At 22.3% G+C, this 19121-nt stretch overlaps 2 protein-coding genes across 3 annotated transcripts; one reads left to right on the forward strand and one right to left on the reverse strand.

Moving 5' to 3' along the window:
• Positions 1-1319: 1319 nt before the first annotated feature.
• Positions 1320-5304, reverse strand: LOC122508631 (hybrid signal transduction histidine kinase G-like). Its single transcript, XM_043622097.1, has 2 exons — positions 5189-5304; positions 1320-3132 (listed from the first exon to the last, which is right to left on the reverse strand). Exons 1-2 carry the CDS (start codon positions 5207-5209, stop codon positions 1570-1572), a joined length of 1584 nt encoding a protein of 527 aa, XP_043478032.1. The 5' UTR covers positions 5210-5304; the 3' UTR covers positions 1320-1569.
• A 1345-nt stretch (positions 5305-6649) lies between these two features.
• LOC122508635 (L-galactose dehydrogenase-like) lies at positions 6650-13534 on the forward strand. 2 transcript variants are annotated; one of them, XR_006302252.1, is made up of 9 exons: positions 6650-6850; positions 7862-8002; positions 10901-11018; positions 11136-11297; positions 11393-11626; positions 11769-11900; positions 12003-12175; positions 12947-13061; positions 13207-13534. XR_006302252.1 is itself a non-coding variant. In XM_043622100.1 (8 exons), coding segments are annotated over exons 1-8 (1035 nt in total). In that variant the 5' UTR covers positions 6652-6848; the 3' UTR covers positions 13280-13534. The 2 variants fall into 2 exon arrangements, 1 of the variants encoding a protein (XP_043478035.1); XM_043622100.1 differs by lacking the exon at positions 12947-13061 and having other exon boundaries at positions 6652-6850.
• Positions 13535-19121: the final 5587 nt, after the last annotated feature.

Consider the following 19121-nt stretch of genomic DNA (forward strand, 5'->3'; position numbering starts at 1 on the left):
AACTCTTGTTATTTTTTAATTCCGCCACTCAACTTCCGCCCGCGAAATTTAATTTTTAAATAATAATTACCATATAAATAATAATTTTTTAACTTTAATTTTTAAATTAACAATTTTTTAAAAATTTAGTTTTTTGTAATAATAATTTATGGAAGTTTTTGAAATAAAGTCAAATTTTTGATATTCAATTTTCAAATCATAAAAATTATTATCAAACAATAATTTTTTAAATAAGTTTTTTTGAGTAATAATTTTTGAAATTTAATTTTCAAATAATTAATAATAATTTCTGAAATTTTGATTTTTGAATAATAATTTTTGAAATTAGTTTATTTAAAATAATAATTTTTGAAATTCAAAGAATTTTTTTCCTTCACTCTTCTACTAGTTTTTAAATAAATGTATTTATTTATTTAAAATTATACTTACAAAAATACAAGAGAAAGAAATGAAGTAAATAATTTAATAAAAAATTAAAAACTAAAGAAAAAATAATAATAAAAAAAAACAGAAATTTATGCGACGAAAAATTTTTTATCGGCCACATTTTTTTTTTAAATTCAGTACAGATTTACATTTTTATAAATTTAAGACAATCTTTGTGATATTAAACTTAAAAAAAAATATTTTTCAAAATATCAAAAATTTTAAATTGTCAAATTTAAATTTCTATTTCTCTTACGATCCAGATCGTAATTTTAATTTGTTGATTTACAATCACAAGTTTCACTTTTCATTATAATCGACGATTTTTCGGTGACGACTTTTTTTTAACTTTATTACATATTTTCGATTTTTATTTACATTTTTTTCGTTATATTATTATTTTTATAATCGAAATTAAGAGAGAATTTTGTTTGCCAGAGAAAAAAAGAAACAAATATTTTTTTTCTAATCAAAATTAAGAGGGAATTTTTTTTAACGAAGAGGAAAAAAACAACAAAATTAAACATTAGTAAAGTGAAAAAAAATAAATGACAAAATCTTGAAATTAACTTATAATTGAATAATTTTAATTAATTTAATTAACTAATGTTTGATGAAATTAATTGAATAACTTTAATTAACTTCGTCACAAATGACCAAACTCTTCATTAATTGAATTAATCTATTAATTTTGATTATTTTTTAATTCTAGTAATTAAATTCGAAAATTTTAATTATTGCAATATAATTAATTAAAATAATTAACTTTTATTAATAATAATAAATAATAAGGAAAATAATTATAAATCAGTTATTAATTATTATTAATAGTTATTAATTAAATTAAATTAGTTTAAATAATTAATTTTTTGATTCTAATTATTAATTAAATAATTATCTAATTAAATTTGAATTTAAATACTAAATTAATTAATGTTTTGAATTATTTCTTTTTCTCCGCACAATTTTTTTATATGAAAAATTGTTAATAAATTCGAAATCGAATCGAATGTGAATTTTTATCGTCACTTTTTCCCGATTTTTCATTATTTTCTTTGCTCTTTTCTTACGACGATGAATTTTTTTCTTTTCTTTTCTGGCGATGAATTTTGTTTCCCTGACAAATTGAAATCAAAAAAGAAGTCAAAGTATCATCAGCATTCTGATACGATAATCAACTTCGTCATCATCGTCATCAACATCGAAGTAGTTTTCATTATCGTCGTCGTCATCATCCTCGTCATCGTCGTCATCATCCATATCCTCGTCATCATCATCATCGTCGTCCTCGCCATCATCGTCATCATTATCATGACCATTATCATTTTCATCAGTCGAATAATTAGCAGTCGATGACATTTCATAATCATCTTCATCCTCCGTTAATTTAATCGATTCAATTTTGATTTTCTCCATAAAACTTTTTGGACAAAGTGCAGCGAATAAACTCCTTAATTCAACGGTCGACAATTTTTTCAACACCATTTGAACAAAAATCGATGGCAAATGGGTAAATTTCATAAATTCCATTTCACATTTATTCATGAGAATAAATCGCAATTTTGCCGTTTTAATGCGAAATTTGAAATGACGCTTCCAATAGCAATAGGGACTTCTTTCAATCACACTGGAAATATTGAGAGAATTTTGATTGAATATCCTCATTAATTGATTTTCAGATTTTGTTAAAATTGAAATAACATTTAAATGTTGTTCATCATTATTTTTCGAAGTAATTTTTGTGTGTTTATTGTGTTTGAAAATTTTCCCATTACGATGACTCGTGATTTGTTTATCAATTTCTTTGGAATTTAATTTCATCCAATAAATATGCTTGACGAATGCGAGTGAAATTTTATCCTCCTGAACGGTTAGCTTTGAAAATTTTCTCTCGAGTCGATCGGCAATTAAATGAAATGCCGTATCATTGTTGACATTTTTTACATTTACATTCGCATTGTAGAGTAATAAATGTATAACTGCGTAGCAATTTCTATTGCGAACGGCCGTGTGAAGTGGTGTCTCGCCAGTTAATTTTGAACTTGAATTTGGATTAGCGCCGAATTTCAGGAATAATTTGACAAATTCCATTTTTCCGTAATTCGGCAAATTCACTTGATTTGACAGCAAAAAATGCAGAGGCGTGAGATCATTACTATCGGTTGATGATAATTCAACTCCGTAGGATAGTAATTTTTTTATCAACTCTTTGGAAATGAATTCTTGTTGAAGAGCAAAATGTAAAATTGGCAATCCACTCTTTGTTTTCTCTCCCTTAAAAGAATAGCCGGCTTTGTAGAATAAGTCAATCCATTCTGAACGTCCTTTGGCGATTAATTCCATCAGTGGCGTTAATTCGTGATGACAAATGGATTTTTGGAGAACTTGATTTTTTATTAACTTCTTGAGAAGCGAGAGATTTTTTTTTTCGATCGCCTCGTGTAATAATTTGTCTCCAATCGTTCCATTTTTATCCCCTGCTCCTTGAAATTGGGAAAAATCGAGTATTTCGGTTATTTGAGTTTCCAACATCATGAGACGAATGCAATCGTTTAATTTTAATTCAGCGATGAGATCCTGTTTTTTGTCGGTGAAAAATTTCAACATTGCTTTCAATTTTCGTAAATTTTTCTCTTTGCAGGACACTGGATCATTTTTTTGAACTCCTTCGGTTTTTAATCGTTTTCTCAGCGAGTATCTCCTCACCTACGACGTAGAATTAAACTGAATTAATAATTATTACTTTTGGTGAAATAAATAACTATTCAATGATAATTTATTAAAATTATAATATTTTTTGGAATTAATAAATTATTACCAACATTTATTACAATTATTATAATCGTTGCATTCCGGTAATTTGTTCGCAGTAAAAAATTATTTGCTTTCGTCTGCTTCTTTTGGATAATTTTTCTTTTTAATATTTTGAATTTTAAAATTGATATTTTTAATTTAATACTTTGAAGATTAAAAAATAACAAAAATTAATTAAAATCAAATCAAAATTCTTTTCAATTAAAAATATTTCTTTCGTAATTTAGAATCTGAATTGTAAAATTGAATTATTATAAAGAAATCTATAGATCCAAATTTTCCAAAACAATTTTAATTTTTTGCGAAATATTTAATTAAAATCTTTAAAAAAAAGTTAATTCTTTGAAGAAATTTTATTAAAATAATATTAAAACTATTTAAAATTTTTATAAAGAGTTTTATCTAAATTTTTGGAAATAATTTAATTTCTGCGAAGAATGTTGTAATTAACATTTTTTAAAATAATTTGAATTCTTTTGAGAAATATTATAAAATTATGAAAATAATTAAAATCTTGGTAAGAATTTTATTAAAATTCTATTAAAAATAAGTAAATTCCTTATAAAGAAATTTACCAAAATTTTTAGAAATAATTGAATTTCTGCGAAGAATTTTATTAGTTTGAACAAGAATTATTATAGTAATTACGATTATTATTATTTTTTATCAAAATTAATTTCTTATAAATTTCAACTTAAACTTAAATTTAAAAAAAAAAATTTATTCAGAAAAACTTCTAAATTACTTTCTTTACAAAATAATTAAATTGCAGAGTATTTTTTCTGTTAATAAACAATTTAAACGAATATTTGTAATAAATATCAAAAATTTGTAATAAATGTTAACAATTTTTGGATAAATGTTGAAAATTTGGAAAAATTAAAAATATAAAATATTTTAAATAATTATTAACAATTTCGGAAAAGTAATAATAATTTTGAATAAATATGGAAAATTTCTATTTCTAATAAATATTAAATATTTTGAGTAATTATTAAAATTTTCGAAAAAATATTAATAATTTTGAGTAAATATTAAATATTTTTGAATAATTATTAACAATTTTTAATAAATATTCTCAATTTTGAATAAATATTCTCAATTTTGAATAAATGTTAACAATTTTGTATTATTAGTAATTTTGAATAAATATTAAAAATTACGAATAAATATTAAATATTTTGAATAATAATTAACAATTTCAGATAAGTATTAATAATTTTGAATAATTAATGAAAAATTTCTAAATATCGAATATTTTAAATAATTATTAACTTTTTTAGAAAAATATTAATAATTTTGAATAAATATTGAAAATCTTTTTCTGGAAATATCTAATATTTGAAGTAATTATTAATATTTTCGGAAAAGTATTAATATTTTTGAATAAATATTAAAAATTTCTAATAAATATCAAATATATATTGAATAATAATTAACATTTTAGAAAAAGCAAAATAATTTTGAATAAATATTAAAAATTTGTAATAAATATCAAATATTTTGAATAATAATTAACATTTTCGAAAAAATATTAAAAATGTTGAATAAATATTAACAATTTTGAATAAATATGAGTGATTTTGAATAAATATTCACAATTTCTAATAAATAATGCAAAATTTCTCGAATAATACAGTTGCAAATAAATATAAAAATTTGTTAATAAATTCGATAAATACTAACACTTTTTATAAATATTTACAAAAGTAATTAAAACATCTATAATTTATTTAGTTATATTTTTTATTATTATATTATTATTATATTATATATTAATTAAAAAAATCATTGTGTATATTGTATGACAGTTATATTTTATAGGTTATGTTAGCTTGACAGAAATTTTCCAAAATTAATGAACGGAATTTATATCATATTAATAATATAATTTCTATAAATATAATCGTATTTATGTACTTTCTTAAAAAATATATATTATACTCACGGGAGATTTTTGATTATTCATTTTTCAAGAACTTTAAAGAAAAACGAGAAAAACAGTTGGAAAATAATAAATAAAGCAAAATAACGTGAAGTAGGAATCACAAGAGTGAACTTGATTTCAGAGACGCGATCAATGCAACCAACATAAGAAATAATGCCTTAAGCCTTAAGGTTCCATTGGAAATTCGCCATAAGGTTTTCAACTCAATTATTAATAATAATTAATTAAGAATTCGCTAATAATAATTAATAGACTAATTATTATTAATTTATTATAACAATAATTAGGTAATAGTTTATTAATTGATAATAAGTTAATATTTAGTTATGTAATATTTTATTTTATGTAATTTTTATTTTACTTTTATTTATTTTTATTTAATTTTATTTTTGATTTAATATCTATGTAATATTTATGTTATATAATTTAAGATAAAAGGATTAATAGGGGGTTGGTTTAATAATCCATTAATAATTTATTAATTAACAATTATGAACTGTTTTTTTTTATTATGAATTATAATTATAAATTATTACTCTAAAAATAATACAAATGATAAAATTTACATATTTATTTAAATATTCATTAGTTTTTACCATTTTTTTATTATATTTTTGAAAACCGCATTAAAATATAATTTGAAAATTGGCGCCATATTTAGTTTTCGAGAGTTGGCAACAGTGCTTTGTCGGAACGAGACGAGCAGAGGGCGCAGACGCGTCAGTTCTTTGCGCACAGTTGAAAGTGATTGTTGTTCTCCCGCTATTTTCTTTTTGTTTTTGCCGTATGTACAAGAAATAAGTTTTTAGTGTTTTTTCTTTAATTTCACCCGGAGTATTAAAAATTTAATGAAGTGCAATGTGTTTGTGTATAGATGTGATTGTGGATTGACAAGGATTCTGATGGATGCGCTATAATTCTTTCTTGACAAGGAGGACGTAATCAGTCAACTTCCGGATACCGGTGAGTAAAAATAAATAATCAAATATATTTTCTTCATTTATTTACCAACTTGAACAATTTTTTACAAAATAATTTTATTTCCCCCTGTATTTTATTTACGAGATTATAAACTCGTTTCGGACATAACCTAATTTTTTTGTCATTGTGTGCTGTTCGCGTCAATTGATGGCAATTGAAAAATTCGACAAAAATCTATTTTTCCCTACTTTTTTTCTTTCTTAGAAAGTTGATTATTTTCTAAAAAGATATTAATTTTTGGTACGAAGTACGAACTAATAAAAATTAACAAAATCGGAAATACTGCACTTTTCTCTAACAAGAAAAATTCGTTTATTCTTCCGGAAATTATTTCATTTCAAATTTGGTATTTTTGAATATTATTTACCGACAGGAGCCGTTCTTTTCTGCTCAATTACTACCTTATCAGCTAACGGTTCGTTATCATGAACAATTTTCTCGTAGTGGCTCTTTAAAAGTAGATAAAGTGCATCAGATGGCAATTTTCTTTTTTGACATTTTTTTTCATTGTTGTTGTGGAATCAGTTTCACCGAAACTCTTCCTTCGACAATACACAAAAGAGGCTTTTATAGCTACTAAGACGCAATTATCAACTCTAAATTAAACAAAGTCTTTTAAATTGTAACAGTTGGACAATAATATCGTTCTGATTCTGTAATTAATTCAGTGGCGGAAAAAATGTAAGAGTTAAACTATTTTTTTTAATTAAAATGAAATAAGGTAACCAAAAAATACATTTTTTAATTATTGTAGTTTCAAACTTATCGCAACAAGAGGAAAAATATTCTAAATTTGAAAAAAATTATTTTCCTTATTTTACAAATCTAAATTTTTTAGTATTGTATTTTCTATAAAAAATTATATTCTAAAAAATAATTCATGTTTTAGAATGTTTTTTTTTAATTATTTCTAATTGTATTGTTGGTATTAATTAACTGAATGTAAAATGTATAGATTATTGTTCTTATAGGAAATAATAATTCAGTAAAATTTGAAATATTTTTATTTTTCGTGTGGCATGAAATATATAATTTAACATAAAAATGTATAATTGTTTATCTCAGTTATTTATTATTTATATTATATACTATTAAATTAGTATATATATTATTAAATTAATTAATTTATTAAATAACTATTTATTTTAAATTAATTTACTTAATTAATATTCATAGTATAATATATTATTTATATTTTTAATTAATATAACTTATTATTAAAATTATTTAATTATTTATATTGCATTATTTATATAATATTATTTATTCTATTATGAATTTAATTATGTATCTATAATTTATTTATTATCTTCATTAATTATTATTGTCTTTTAATTAATATCATAAGAAAAAGAAATGTATATGATAAATATCACACTTTGAAAGATAAAAACAATTTTTAAAAATGAAAAAATAAGTAGTACTTGTTCACAAGTTTATAACAAAGTCTTATCTTTCTTTTGTAATTTATCATCAAGTATATCATTTTCATTATCAATATATAATTAAAAGATTTTAATGAAATTAATTTTAAAATTAATTTAAACAAATTAAAGAATTTTAGATTAAAAAATAAATATTTTTTATTATTTTTATATAATTATGAAAGTTGGAAAAAAATATTGACCACTTTTGGTCTAAATTTATTATTGAATTTTTCGTTCGAAAAAAAAATAATATTTATTTGTATAGGAAAACTCTACCGTCAACGTATGTTGAGGGATTCCATGATCGCGAGGCTGTTGAGGCTATGGAATATAGAACACTTGGGAAAACTGGTCTTAGAATAAGTAAACTTTCTCTTGGAGGTGGACCCTTCGGCAATCTTTATGGGTATTTTCAAATACCAAAATTATATTTCCGATTTTTGGAATTTTAGATTTTAATTATCATATTTTTTTTAATACTTGAAATTAATTTTCAAATTTCGAATGCAATGTTTAATAATTTTTAATAATTTGGATAAATTGCAAATATGCAGTAAAATGTTAGAATAAATTAAATTTATGATCTGTCTTTAAATTGGAAATCAGCGGCTCAAAAAGCCCACGAGTAACAAATTTCAAGCCTATTTGACTGATTTTTAAAAATGTGTCCGCCATGTTGGACCCGCCATTTTGAATTTTAAAATACTATCTTCAGATTCATAATAAGCAACTCCACTTACTCTTAGTTATCAAATTTCATAAGAATCTAATAATTTGTTTTAAGTTAAGTCGTCTTATTGGATCCGCCATATTGAATTTTTAAACAGGGTGTCTAACAGTCCGGGAAGTTAGGGAAGTAAGGAAATTTTTTTGGTCAGAGAAAAGTCAGGAAATGTCAGAGAATTTAATTGAAAGTAAGGAAAATTTCTAAAAACTTATACAAAAATTAAAATTTTTGTGAATAAAAAAGTCGAGACTATTAAATAAGTAAAGTATTTTTCAAGAGCCCAAAAATAATAAAGCTAAATGCCATAATAGAGAGGAAAAAATGTTGAATATTAAGAAATTCGGATTTTTGAATTTTTGATAATTTTCGATAATTTTAGATTTTTTAACAAAGAGTCGACATTATTAAATAAGTAGAGTATTTTTCAAGAGCCCAAAAATAATGAAACTAAATCCCATAAGAGAGAGGAAAAAATGTTGAATTTTAAGAAATTCGGATTTTTTAATTTTTGATAATTTTCGATAATTTTAGATTTTTTACCAAAGAGTCGAGACTATTAAATAAGTAAACTATTTTCCAAGAGCACAAAAATAATGAAGCTAAATCCCATAAAAAAGAGGAAAAAATGTTGAATTTTAAGAAATTCTGATTTTTGAATTTTTGATAATTTTCGATAATTTTAGATTCTTTAACAAAGAGTCGAGACTACTAAATAAGTAAAGTATTTTCCAAAAGCACAAAAATAATGAAGCTAAATCCCATAAAAGAAAAAGAAAAATGTTGAATTTTAAGAAATTCGGATTTTTGAATTTTTGATAATTTTAGATAATTTTAGATTTTTTACCAAAGAGTCGAGACTATTAAATAAGTAAACTATTTTCCAAGAGCACAAAAATAATGAAGCTAAATGCCATAATAGAGAGGAAAAAATGTTGAATATTAAGAAATTCGGATTTTTGAATTTTTGATAATTTTCGATAATTTTAGATTTTTTAACAAAGAGTCGACATTATTAAATAAGTAGAGTATTTTTCAAGAGCCCAAAAATAATGAAACTAAATCCCATAAGAGAGAGGAAAAAATGTTGAATTTTAAGAAATTCGGATTTTTTAATTTTTGATAATTTTCGATAATTTTAGATTTTTTACCAAAGAGTCGAGACTATTAAATAAGTAAACTATTTTCCAAGAGCACAAAAATAATGAAGCTAAATCCCATAAAAAAGAGGAAAAAATGTTGAATTTTAAGAAATTCGGATTTTTGAATTTTTGATAATTTTCGATAATTTTAGATTCTTTAACAAAGAGTCGAGACTACTAAATAAGTAAAGTATTTTCCAAAAGCACAAAAATAATGAAGCTAAATCCCATAAAAGAAAAAGAAAAATGTTGAATTTTAAGAAATTCGGATTTTTGAATTTTTGATAATTTTAGATAATTTTAGATTTTTTACCAAAGAGTCGAGACTATTAAATAAGTAAACTATTTTCCAAGAGCACAAAAATAATGAAGCTAAATCCCATAAAAAAGAGGAAAAAATGTTGAATTTTAAGAAATTCGGATTTTTGAATTTTTGATAATTTTCGATAATTTTAGATTCTTTAACAAAGAGTCGAGACTACTAAATAAGTAAAGTATTTTCCAAAAGCACAAAAATAATGAAGCTAAATCCCATAAAAGAAAAAGAAAAATGTTGAATTTTAAGAAATTCGGATTTTTGAATTTTTGATAATTTTAGATAATTTTAGATTTTTTACCAAAGAGTCGAGACTATTAAATAAGTAAACTATTTTCCAAGAGCACAAAAATTATGAAGCTAAATCCCATAAGAGAGAGGAAAAAATGTTGAATTTTAAGAAATTCGGATTTTTGAATTTTTGATAATTTTAGATAATTTTAGATTTTTTACCAAAGAGTCGAGACTATTAAATAAGTAAACTATTTTCCAAGAGCACAAAAATAATGAAGCTAAATCCCATAAGAGAGAGGAAAAAATGTTGAATTTTAAGAAATTCGGATTTTTGAATTTTTGATAATTTTCGATAATTTTAGATTTTTTACCAAAGAGTCGAGACTATTAAATAAGTAAAGTATTTTCCAAAAGCACAAAAATAATGAAGCTAAATGCCATAAAAAAGAAGGAAAAATGTTGTATTTTAAGAAATTCGGTTTTTTGAATTTTTGATTATTTTAGATTTTTTACCAAAGGGTGGAGACTATTAACAGGATATCTAACGGTCAGGGAAGTCAGGGAATGTAAGAGAATATGTCAGTTACCATATTTTAGTCCTAAGAAAGCAGAAATAAAATTAGTAAAAAGTCAGGGAAAGATCATGGAAAAGTCAGGGAAGGTATCAAATTTCATAAGAATCCAATAATTTTTTTAAAGTTATGCCATCTTATTGGATCCGCCATTTTGAATTTTTCAATTCGTAATCAGCGACTTAAAAAACCCCCGAGTATCAAATTTCAAGCACATTCGACTGATTTTTAAAAAAAATGTGTCCCCCATTTTAAATTTTTAAAATCTCACCTTAAATTAAAAATCAGACTCAAAATCAGTAAACAATATTTTTAGTACGTGTAATGAAGAAGAAGTTATTGAACTTGTAAGGCACGCTATAAAACAAGGAATTAATTACTTAGACACTGCTCCATGGTATGGACAAGGACGTTCAGAAACCTTATTAGGCAAGGTATAATTATCCACAATCCATAATTTCTAGTTTTCAAAAATTTTTTCAAAAGTATATTTATCTTCTCTTCTTTTTGTTATTCTTTTTCTTCATGTTTTTCTTTTCTATCTAAAAAAGGCCCTGAAAGGAATACCACGACAAGCTTACTATATCGCAACAAAAGTAGGAAGATACGAATTAGATTATGAGCGTATGTTTGACTTCACGACGGAAAAAACAAGGCAGAGTTTTCAAAAGAGTTTGGATTTGTTGGGTCTCGATTACGTTGATATAATTCAGGTGGGCGTCTTAGCAAATTGATCTGTAAATGTACACAATTTTGAAGACTTAAAAATAGTTGCAGAGTATTTAAAATGAAAAATAATGTTGAATAGGTGCACGATATAGAGTTTGCACCATCATTGGACATAATTGTTAGTCAAACACTGCCGGAATTATCGAGACAAGTCACTAAAGGAAAGGCGAAATTTATCGGCGTTACTGGTTATCCTGTATCGGTCCTCAAAGAGTGTATCGAACGAAGTAACATTGATATATCTGTGGTGTTGAGTTATGCAAGATTTACACTCATTGATGATACTTTGATGCAGTACATTCCATTCTTTAAGGTAAATTTTTAGAGATGCAGATGGTAGAGTTTTGCTTTATGCAGTACTTTTAAATACCAATAACGAAGCATCAAAAACTAAACATTTTATCCTCCACAAGAAAAATATTAAACTAAAAAGGAATTTTTCAAAATTTAACTAGGAGCATAATATTGGAATCATTAACGCGGCTCTAACTTGCATGAGACTTTTGACTAATAGAGGACCACCAGAATGGCATCCAGCATCAGATGATACCAAACAACAATGTAAAGAAGCAGCTGGCTGTTGCAAGGTTTAATTGTACACTTTTTAAAATCCACAATACCCTCAATTTTAAATGCACTTTCAGTGAGTTTAAAAACTTTGCTTAAGACAGAAATTATCGAAATTTTAGGATCATGATATGGAGTTAGGTAAATTGTCAGTCTGGGGTTCAATGGAATGTGAGGATGTTAGCAGTAATTTGGTGGGAATGATGACTTTAGACGAACTAAAGGCTAATTTGGACGTTGTACGAAATGGGATTTCGGAGGAGGAAAAGCTTGTTCTGAAAGAGATAAGAGAAAAGTGAGTTTATGGAGAATTTAACACATTTAATTTAATTGAAAATTTTAGTTAAACATTCATTAATCACTAACATTCACTGTTAGGAACTGGTAATTAATGTTTTCACTAAAGAAGCTTTGAATCAGTTTGCACTGTTACTAATACTAGTATTAATTTTTCTACTAGTAGTAACTAATCACTAAATCATGAAATATCACTAATCACTCAATAACACCAATTATATTAAATACTTTGTTCCGTATAGTTTAAATTGTAGTACAAGTTGTACACAGCAAATAGAAATTTAAAAATTTCGTTTTATATCGCAAACGAAAGGGGACAGATCCAAAAATATCCACTTTGCGAAACGCATAATTTTAAATTAGCATTTTCAAAATGCTTCTGATCACACTTACACTTTTCTTTATGCTTTCTTTAATTCAATTTTTAGTTTGCTTTTTTGCAATATTTGCTTGGAAAGCTTTCATTCTTCGCAAGTTATCTAACGGACAAGGACAAAAATCCCACCGCTGCCACCAATTAACGTTGAAAATCATTTTTCTCTAAAAAAAAATCATGTTTTAACGAAAGTTGTTCCATAATTTACATCATAGGTCGTAGGTACATTAGAATATTTCAAAAAAATTATCGTATAGCGAAATAACAGTTTATTTATTTTGTCATTCACAAAGGCGACAAATTTCATTTCTTTCATGGTTTTAAAAAAGCAGTTTTATCTGAAAAAAAAAGTTATTTTTAAAACGAACATTTATCTTGTGTATTTCTCGATAGTTCCCGTTATCAGAGACTCTTAAAATGCCTCGTTTGACTGTGACTTACGCGACAAATTTTCTCTGCGTGATTAGAAAACTAAAAATGATGCTTCAAGCTAAAATGGTGATAAATGGTGAGTTTATATTAAAAACTGAGAAAGAAAATTCACTTTGAATTCACTTTTTATTTCTAGGCAGAAAATTTTATATATATAATTTTTAAAGTGCGATAGTATACAGGAGAAAACGATATAAAAACATTGAAAATAATGATTACAGATATCTGTCGAAAATGATGGGTCAACATTGGGAGAGCGAAGGACTAAAGCAATCTTGGAATTCTTTAAAATAATTTTTGTATATATTATATATATATATATATATATATATATTATATATATATACTACTACGTTTTATTGCAATGTAGGACGAATATCTTTTAGATATAAAAAATATGTTTTATACCCAAATAAATGTATCTTACATTTAATAACAATTGAGAGCACAGTAAGTTGTAAAAATTGTAAAATACTTTTTGTCTTTTTTAAAATGATTTTTATTGCTGTTGAATTTACTATAGAAGAATAAATAATGTTTTGAAATAAATGGTAAATTGTAAATTGTAAATCAAATATTTTCAGCCTGGGCTGCTCACTGCTCACTGACCACGTTCACAAAAAAAATTCATAATAATGCCTATTAACAATAAAAACGGGTATACCTACACATTTGTAATCACCAAAAATAATTCAAATATTTAAAAAAGAACAAAATTTTCTGCAAAAATTATGACTTATAAAATAAAAATTATACCTATTTTTTCGTTCAGTAAGAAAAATGAATTTCGTTAAAAATTGAAATTTACAAAATTTATCACTGCTTTGCTAACTTTGCATTACATTTTATAAGTACTTGTGCCTTCAAAAAATGAATTAATTCAAGTTTTTTGAAATGCTACTTCAGTTTTACTTTATGAATGATTCAATTACTTTGTTATTACGACAAATTCCTGTTACAAATAAAAAAAAAAAAATTGTGACCAAAAATTTTGACTGATTTGCTAACTTTGCACAAAATTTCATTTTTAAGCCTCCCAACAGTAAATTGAATTTTGGAAAAACTATAAAAACTATAAAGTAATAAAATTTTTTGCAGAAATTCAATTATGTTCAAGAATTTTTTAATATTCTCGTCAAGATGTCAATTATTTTCAAAAAATATTCGAAACTCAATTATTTTCAATATCTAATATTTTCATTAAATTTCGCAATAGAATTCAATTATTTAAATTGAATTTAAATTTTAATACAATTCTTCACAATAATTTCATAAATACTTTCACTAATAATGACATTTTTCATGGAAATTCAATTTAAAAAAAAAAAATTTGATATAAAATTCTAAGCAAGAATTTAATTATTTTCATAAATAATAAAACTCATCGAAGAATTTAAATTATTTTTTATACCACTTTAAATTAATTAATTGAAAAATTCAATTATTTTCACAAATAAAGTTTTCCACAAGAATTCAATTATTTAAAATCAAAATTTTCATAATATTTATTATATTTCGAAAAAATTAATTATTTAAAACAATGTTTATAAAATTCTTATGAAGAATTTACATATTTTCAAAAATAACAAAATTTTTCACAGAAATTTAATTCTTTTTTAAAACTTTAATAATATTTTTCGTAATAATTCAATTATTTTTTTAAATAATTAAATTCTTCTCAGGGATGTCAATTATTTTCAAAAATTTTCCTTAATTTCATATGAAGTCATATGAAAAATGATATTATAATATAATATTTCATATTATTTACAAAATTTTTATAAATTTCTTCGCAATAATTTAATTATTTTGATAAATAAAACTCATCGCAGAGTTTTAATTATTTTTAATACAATTTTAATCGAATTCATCGAAAAATGTAATTGTTCTTAAAATTTTTATGAAAAATCGTGAAAAGAAATCAATTATTTAAAAATGTTTTGATAAAATTCTTTATGAGAATTCAATTTTAAGAAATTTTAATTATTCAATGAATTTTAAGAAATAATTAAATTTTTAAATTGTTTCAAATCAAATTCTTTGAAAATTTGTATTTTTCATACTTATAACTAAACAATTCTGTGGAATTAATTATTTATTGTTTTAAAAAAGTTTAATTGAATTTGTTTCTGAAATTATTTGAAGTGTTTATTTTTTAATTCGTCTTTAATTGAACTTAACTTCAACTAATTCACTTAATACTCCAAGTATTAAATATTACTACTTCACTTAATATTCCAAGTTTTCATTAATTTTCTGAATTTCGATTTTGCTTTTTATGAGTGATTATAATTTGTAACTTAAATGAAAAATAAAATAAAATAATGAATATACACATATTATATAATTATAATTATATTATACAATATATTAATAATTTTTTAACTTAATAAAGATTTTTTTGAACTTTTTGAAAAATAAATTAATCAATATTATTAAATTAATGATATAATAAAAAAAGAAAGATTAAGAAGATTATTATAGTTATAATAATAATAATAATAATAACAATAATAATAATAATAATAATAATAATTAATAATATAAAAAAATAATTGAAAGTTTGTGCAGATAATTTTTTGAAACTACAGGAAATGCAGCAAATTATTCCAATTTATATCAATTAATTTGTTGAATAAGAAAAAATATAGGCTAACAAAGCAATAATTATTGCATAATTTTTAATATTTAAGAAAAATATCTATTATGAAAAATATTAAAAACTTGTTTCAAAACTAGAATAACGAGTCTGAAACAATTAGATAACTTAAAAAAAATAAACAAATTATAAAATTCAAAACAAATTTTTTGATAAATAAAATAAATAACTTGTTTTTTGATAGTCTGAATACATAAAAATACTGGTGACTTTGCATTTCAAAAATTAGTTAACTAAAGGTTTTTAATTGAAAAGAAAAAAGTAATACCACTGCGTTTAAAAGTACAACAATAGCCATGAGAAGTTCGACGAAATTCATATACTTTTTCCTGATATTATGCTTTATCAATTGTTTCACCTCCGTATGTAAGTAAATCTGTTTATAAAGTATTAGTCAATTATATTTAATAATTATTTTTTAATATTGAATTTTATATTGTTAATCTGAATTTATTCGTAATCTTATTAAAATCCATTTGGAAATCCAAATTAAATGTAAATTATAAAAAAATCTCATATCCCATCGAAATTGGTTTTAAATTCGGTTCTGATAGAAATTTTTTCTTAATAAAAATTTTTTTCCTATTAAAATTTGGATGTTAATTGGAATTTATTCATTATCTTAACAAAATCCATTTGGAAGTCCAAAATATAAATGTAAATAAAAATATCAATATCCCATCGGAAATTGATATTAAATGCTATTTCGCAATTAAAATATTCTTAAAATCCAATCGAATTCCTATATATTAAAACTTGGAATCAATTTCCATCGGAATGATGTTATAAATGGGATTTCAATCAAAATTTTCTTAAAATCCAATTTCTTGATATTAAATATTTTTGTTAATGTTTTTTTGTTTTTATTTATATACATGCACGCCTATAACAAAAACTTTGTTTTTAATAAATTGAAATTTACTGTTTAGGAAAAATTAAAAAAAAAACAATTTTATAATATCAAAAAATATGCAGATTAATTTAAAAAAAATTATTGTATATTTTAAAGATGGGCTGTTTGCTAGTAGACGAGACAAACCGAAACCTATCCCAGTAGAATATTGCAATGACAACAAAGGATATTGTGCTAAAATTTGCCATTATGGTCAAGTAGGAAAGAGACCAGGTGAATGTCCAGAAAATGGATCAATAGTTCCCTCCAAGTGTTGCCAGAGAAATATTGGCGGTGGATAATTACTTAAATTTAAAAAATTAAATGTATGTTATTAATTTATTTATAAAAATCAATGTCTATAGATTTATACTGTTACAGCAATACCATATTTTCAAAAAATATTACAAATTCAATTATTTTCAATATCTAGTATTTTCATAAAATTTCGCAATGGAATTCAATTATTTAAAAAAAAAATTGATAAAATTCATACAAAATTCAATTATTTTCATAAATAATAAAACTCATTAAAGAATTTAAAATTTAAATTATTTTTTATACCACTTTTAATAATTAATTGAAAAATTCAATTATTTTCACAAATAAAGGTTTCCACAAGAATTAAAATATTTTAAATAAAATTTTCATAATATTTATTATATTTCGAAAAAATTAATTATTTAAAACAATGTTTATAAAATTCTTCTGAAGAATTCAATTATTTTCAAAAATAACAAAATTTTTTACAGAAATTCAATTATTTTTAAACACTTTAATAATATTTTTCGCAATATATCAATTATTTAGATAAATAATTAAATTCTAGCAACTATTCAATTAATTGAAAAATTCAATTATTTTCACAAATAAAAGTTTCCACAAGAATTCAATTATTTAAAAGAAAATTTTCATAATATTTATTATATTTCGAAAAAATTAATTATTTAAAACAATGTTTATAAAATTCTTCTGAAGAATTCAATTATTTTCAAAAATAACAAAATTTTTCAAAGAAATTCAATTATTTTTAAACACTTTAATAATATTTTTCGCAATATATCAATTATTTACATAAATAATTAAATTCTTAGCAACTATTCAATTATTTTTATTATTCAATTAATTGAAAAATTCAATTATTTTCACAAATAAAAGTTTCCACAAGAATTCAATTATTTAAAATAAAATTTTCGTAATATTTATTATATTTCGAAAAAATTAATTATTTAAAACAATGACATAACAATGTTTATAAAATTCTTATAACGAATTCAATTATTTTCAAAAAGAACAAAATTTTTTACGGAAATTCAATTATTATTTTTAAACACTTCAGTAATATTTTTCGCGATAATTCAATTATTTTCTTAAATAATAAAATTCTTCTCAGGAATTCAATTATTTTTGAAAATTTTAATAAAATTCTTTGAAACTGTTTAATTATCTTCATAAATAATAAAATTCACCGTAGGATTTCAATTGTTTTTAATACAAATTTACAGTGATTGTTCAAAAAAGGCAATTATTTTTAAAAATTTTAATTTCATTCCTCGAAAAAATCAATATTTAAAAAATTGTTTCTTTAAAATTTTTTGGAAGAATTTAATTATTTACAAAAATATTAGAATTTTTCACAAGAATTCAATTAGTTTCAAAAATTTTAATAAAATCGTTTGAAAGAAGTGAATTATTTTAAATACAATTTTAATAAAATTTTTTTTAAAAAATTCAATCATTTTTTTAGATTTTAATAAAATTCTTTCCAAGAATTCAATTATTTACATAAATACTTCTTCGAAAGAATTCAATTATTAAAGATAAATAACAAAATTATTTCTGAAAATTCAATTGTTTGGAGGCATTTTAATAAAATTCTTTGCAAAATTCAATTATTTTCATTAATAACAATATTCATCACAAGAATTCAATTATTTTTAAAAGTATAATAAATCTCTTTTTGGAATTCTTTGTAAAATTTAATTATTTTTAAAAACTTTTCGCAATTTAATGATTTTCAATTATCTACTGTTTTCATAAAATTTTTCAAACAGAATTCAATTTATTTAAAACAAATTTTGTAAAAATCTTCGTAAGAATTCAATTCTTTTCATGAATAATAAAAATTTCTCAGGAATTCAATTATTTAAATTAGAATTTGCATAAAATTAGTCGAAAGAAATTAATTATTTAAAATTTTTATAAAATTCTTCGCAAGAATTAAATTATTTTTATAAATATTTAAATTCTTTCATGAATAATAAAATTCGTTGCAGGAATTCAATTTATTAGCAGGTTATTAAGAAAGAAGTAAATATTTTTGATGAAAGTGATAGGAAAAAGTCAGGAAAATAAAAAATATGGAATGGAATTATTGTCATTTTTGTGAATTGTCTAAAACAATTTTTTTTCGTCCTTAAGTTTAATTTTTCGATAACTACTTTTTTACTACTTTTTTTTAGTTTGAAAGATACTTTTTTAAAATTAATTATCGAGTACGAAGTCTGTTTGTTGTTAAATATTATTTTTTATTACAATTTCTTGAAGTTTTTAATTATTATTTGTTATTACAATTTCTTGAAATT

Source organism: Leptopilina heterotoma, unplaced genomic scaffold (assembly GCF_015476425.1).
Source record: "Leptopilina heterotoma isolate Lh14 unplaced genomic scaffold, ASM1547642v1 Lhet_55, whole genome shotgun sequence".
NCBI lineage: Eukaryota > Metazoa > Arthropoda > Insecta > Hymenoptera > Figitidae > Leptopilina > Leptopilina heterotoma.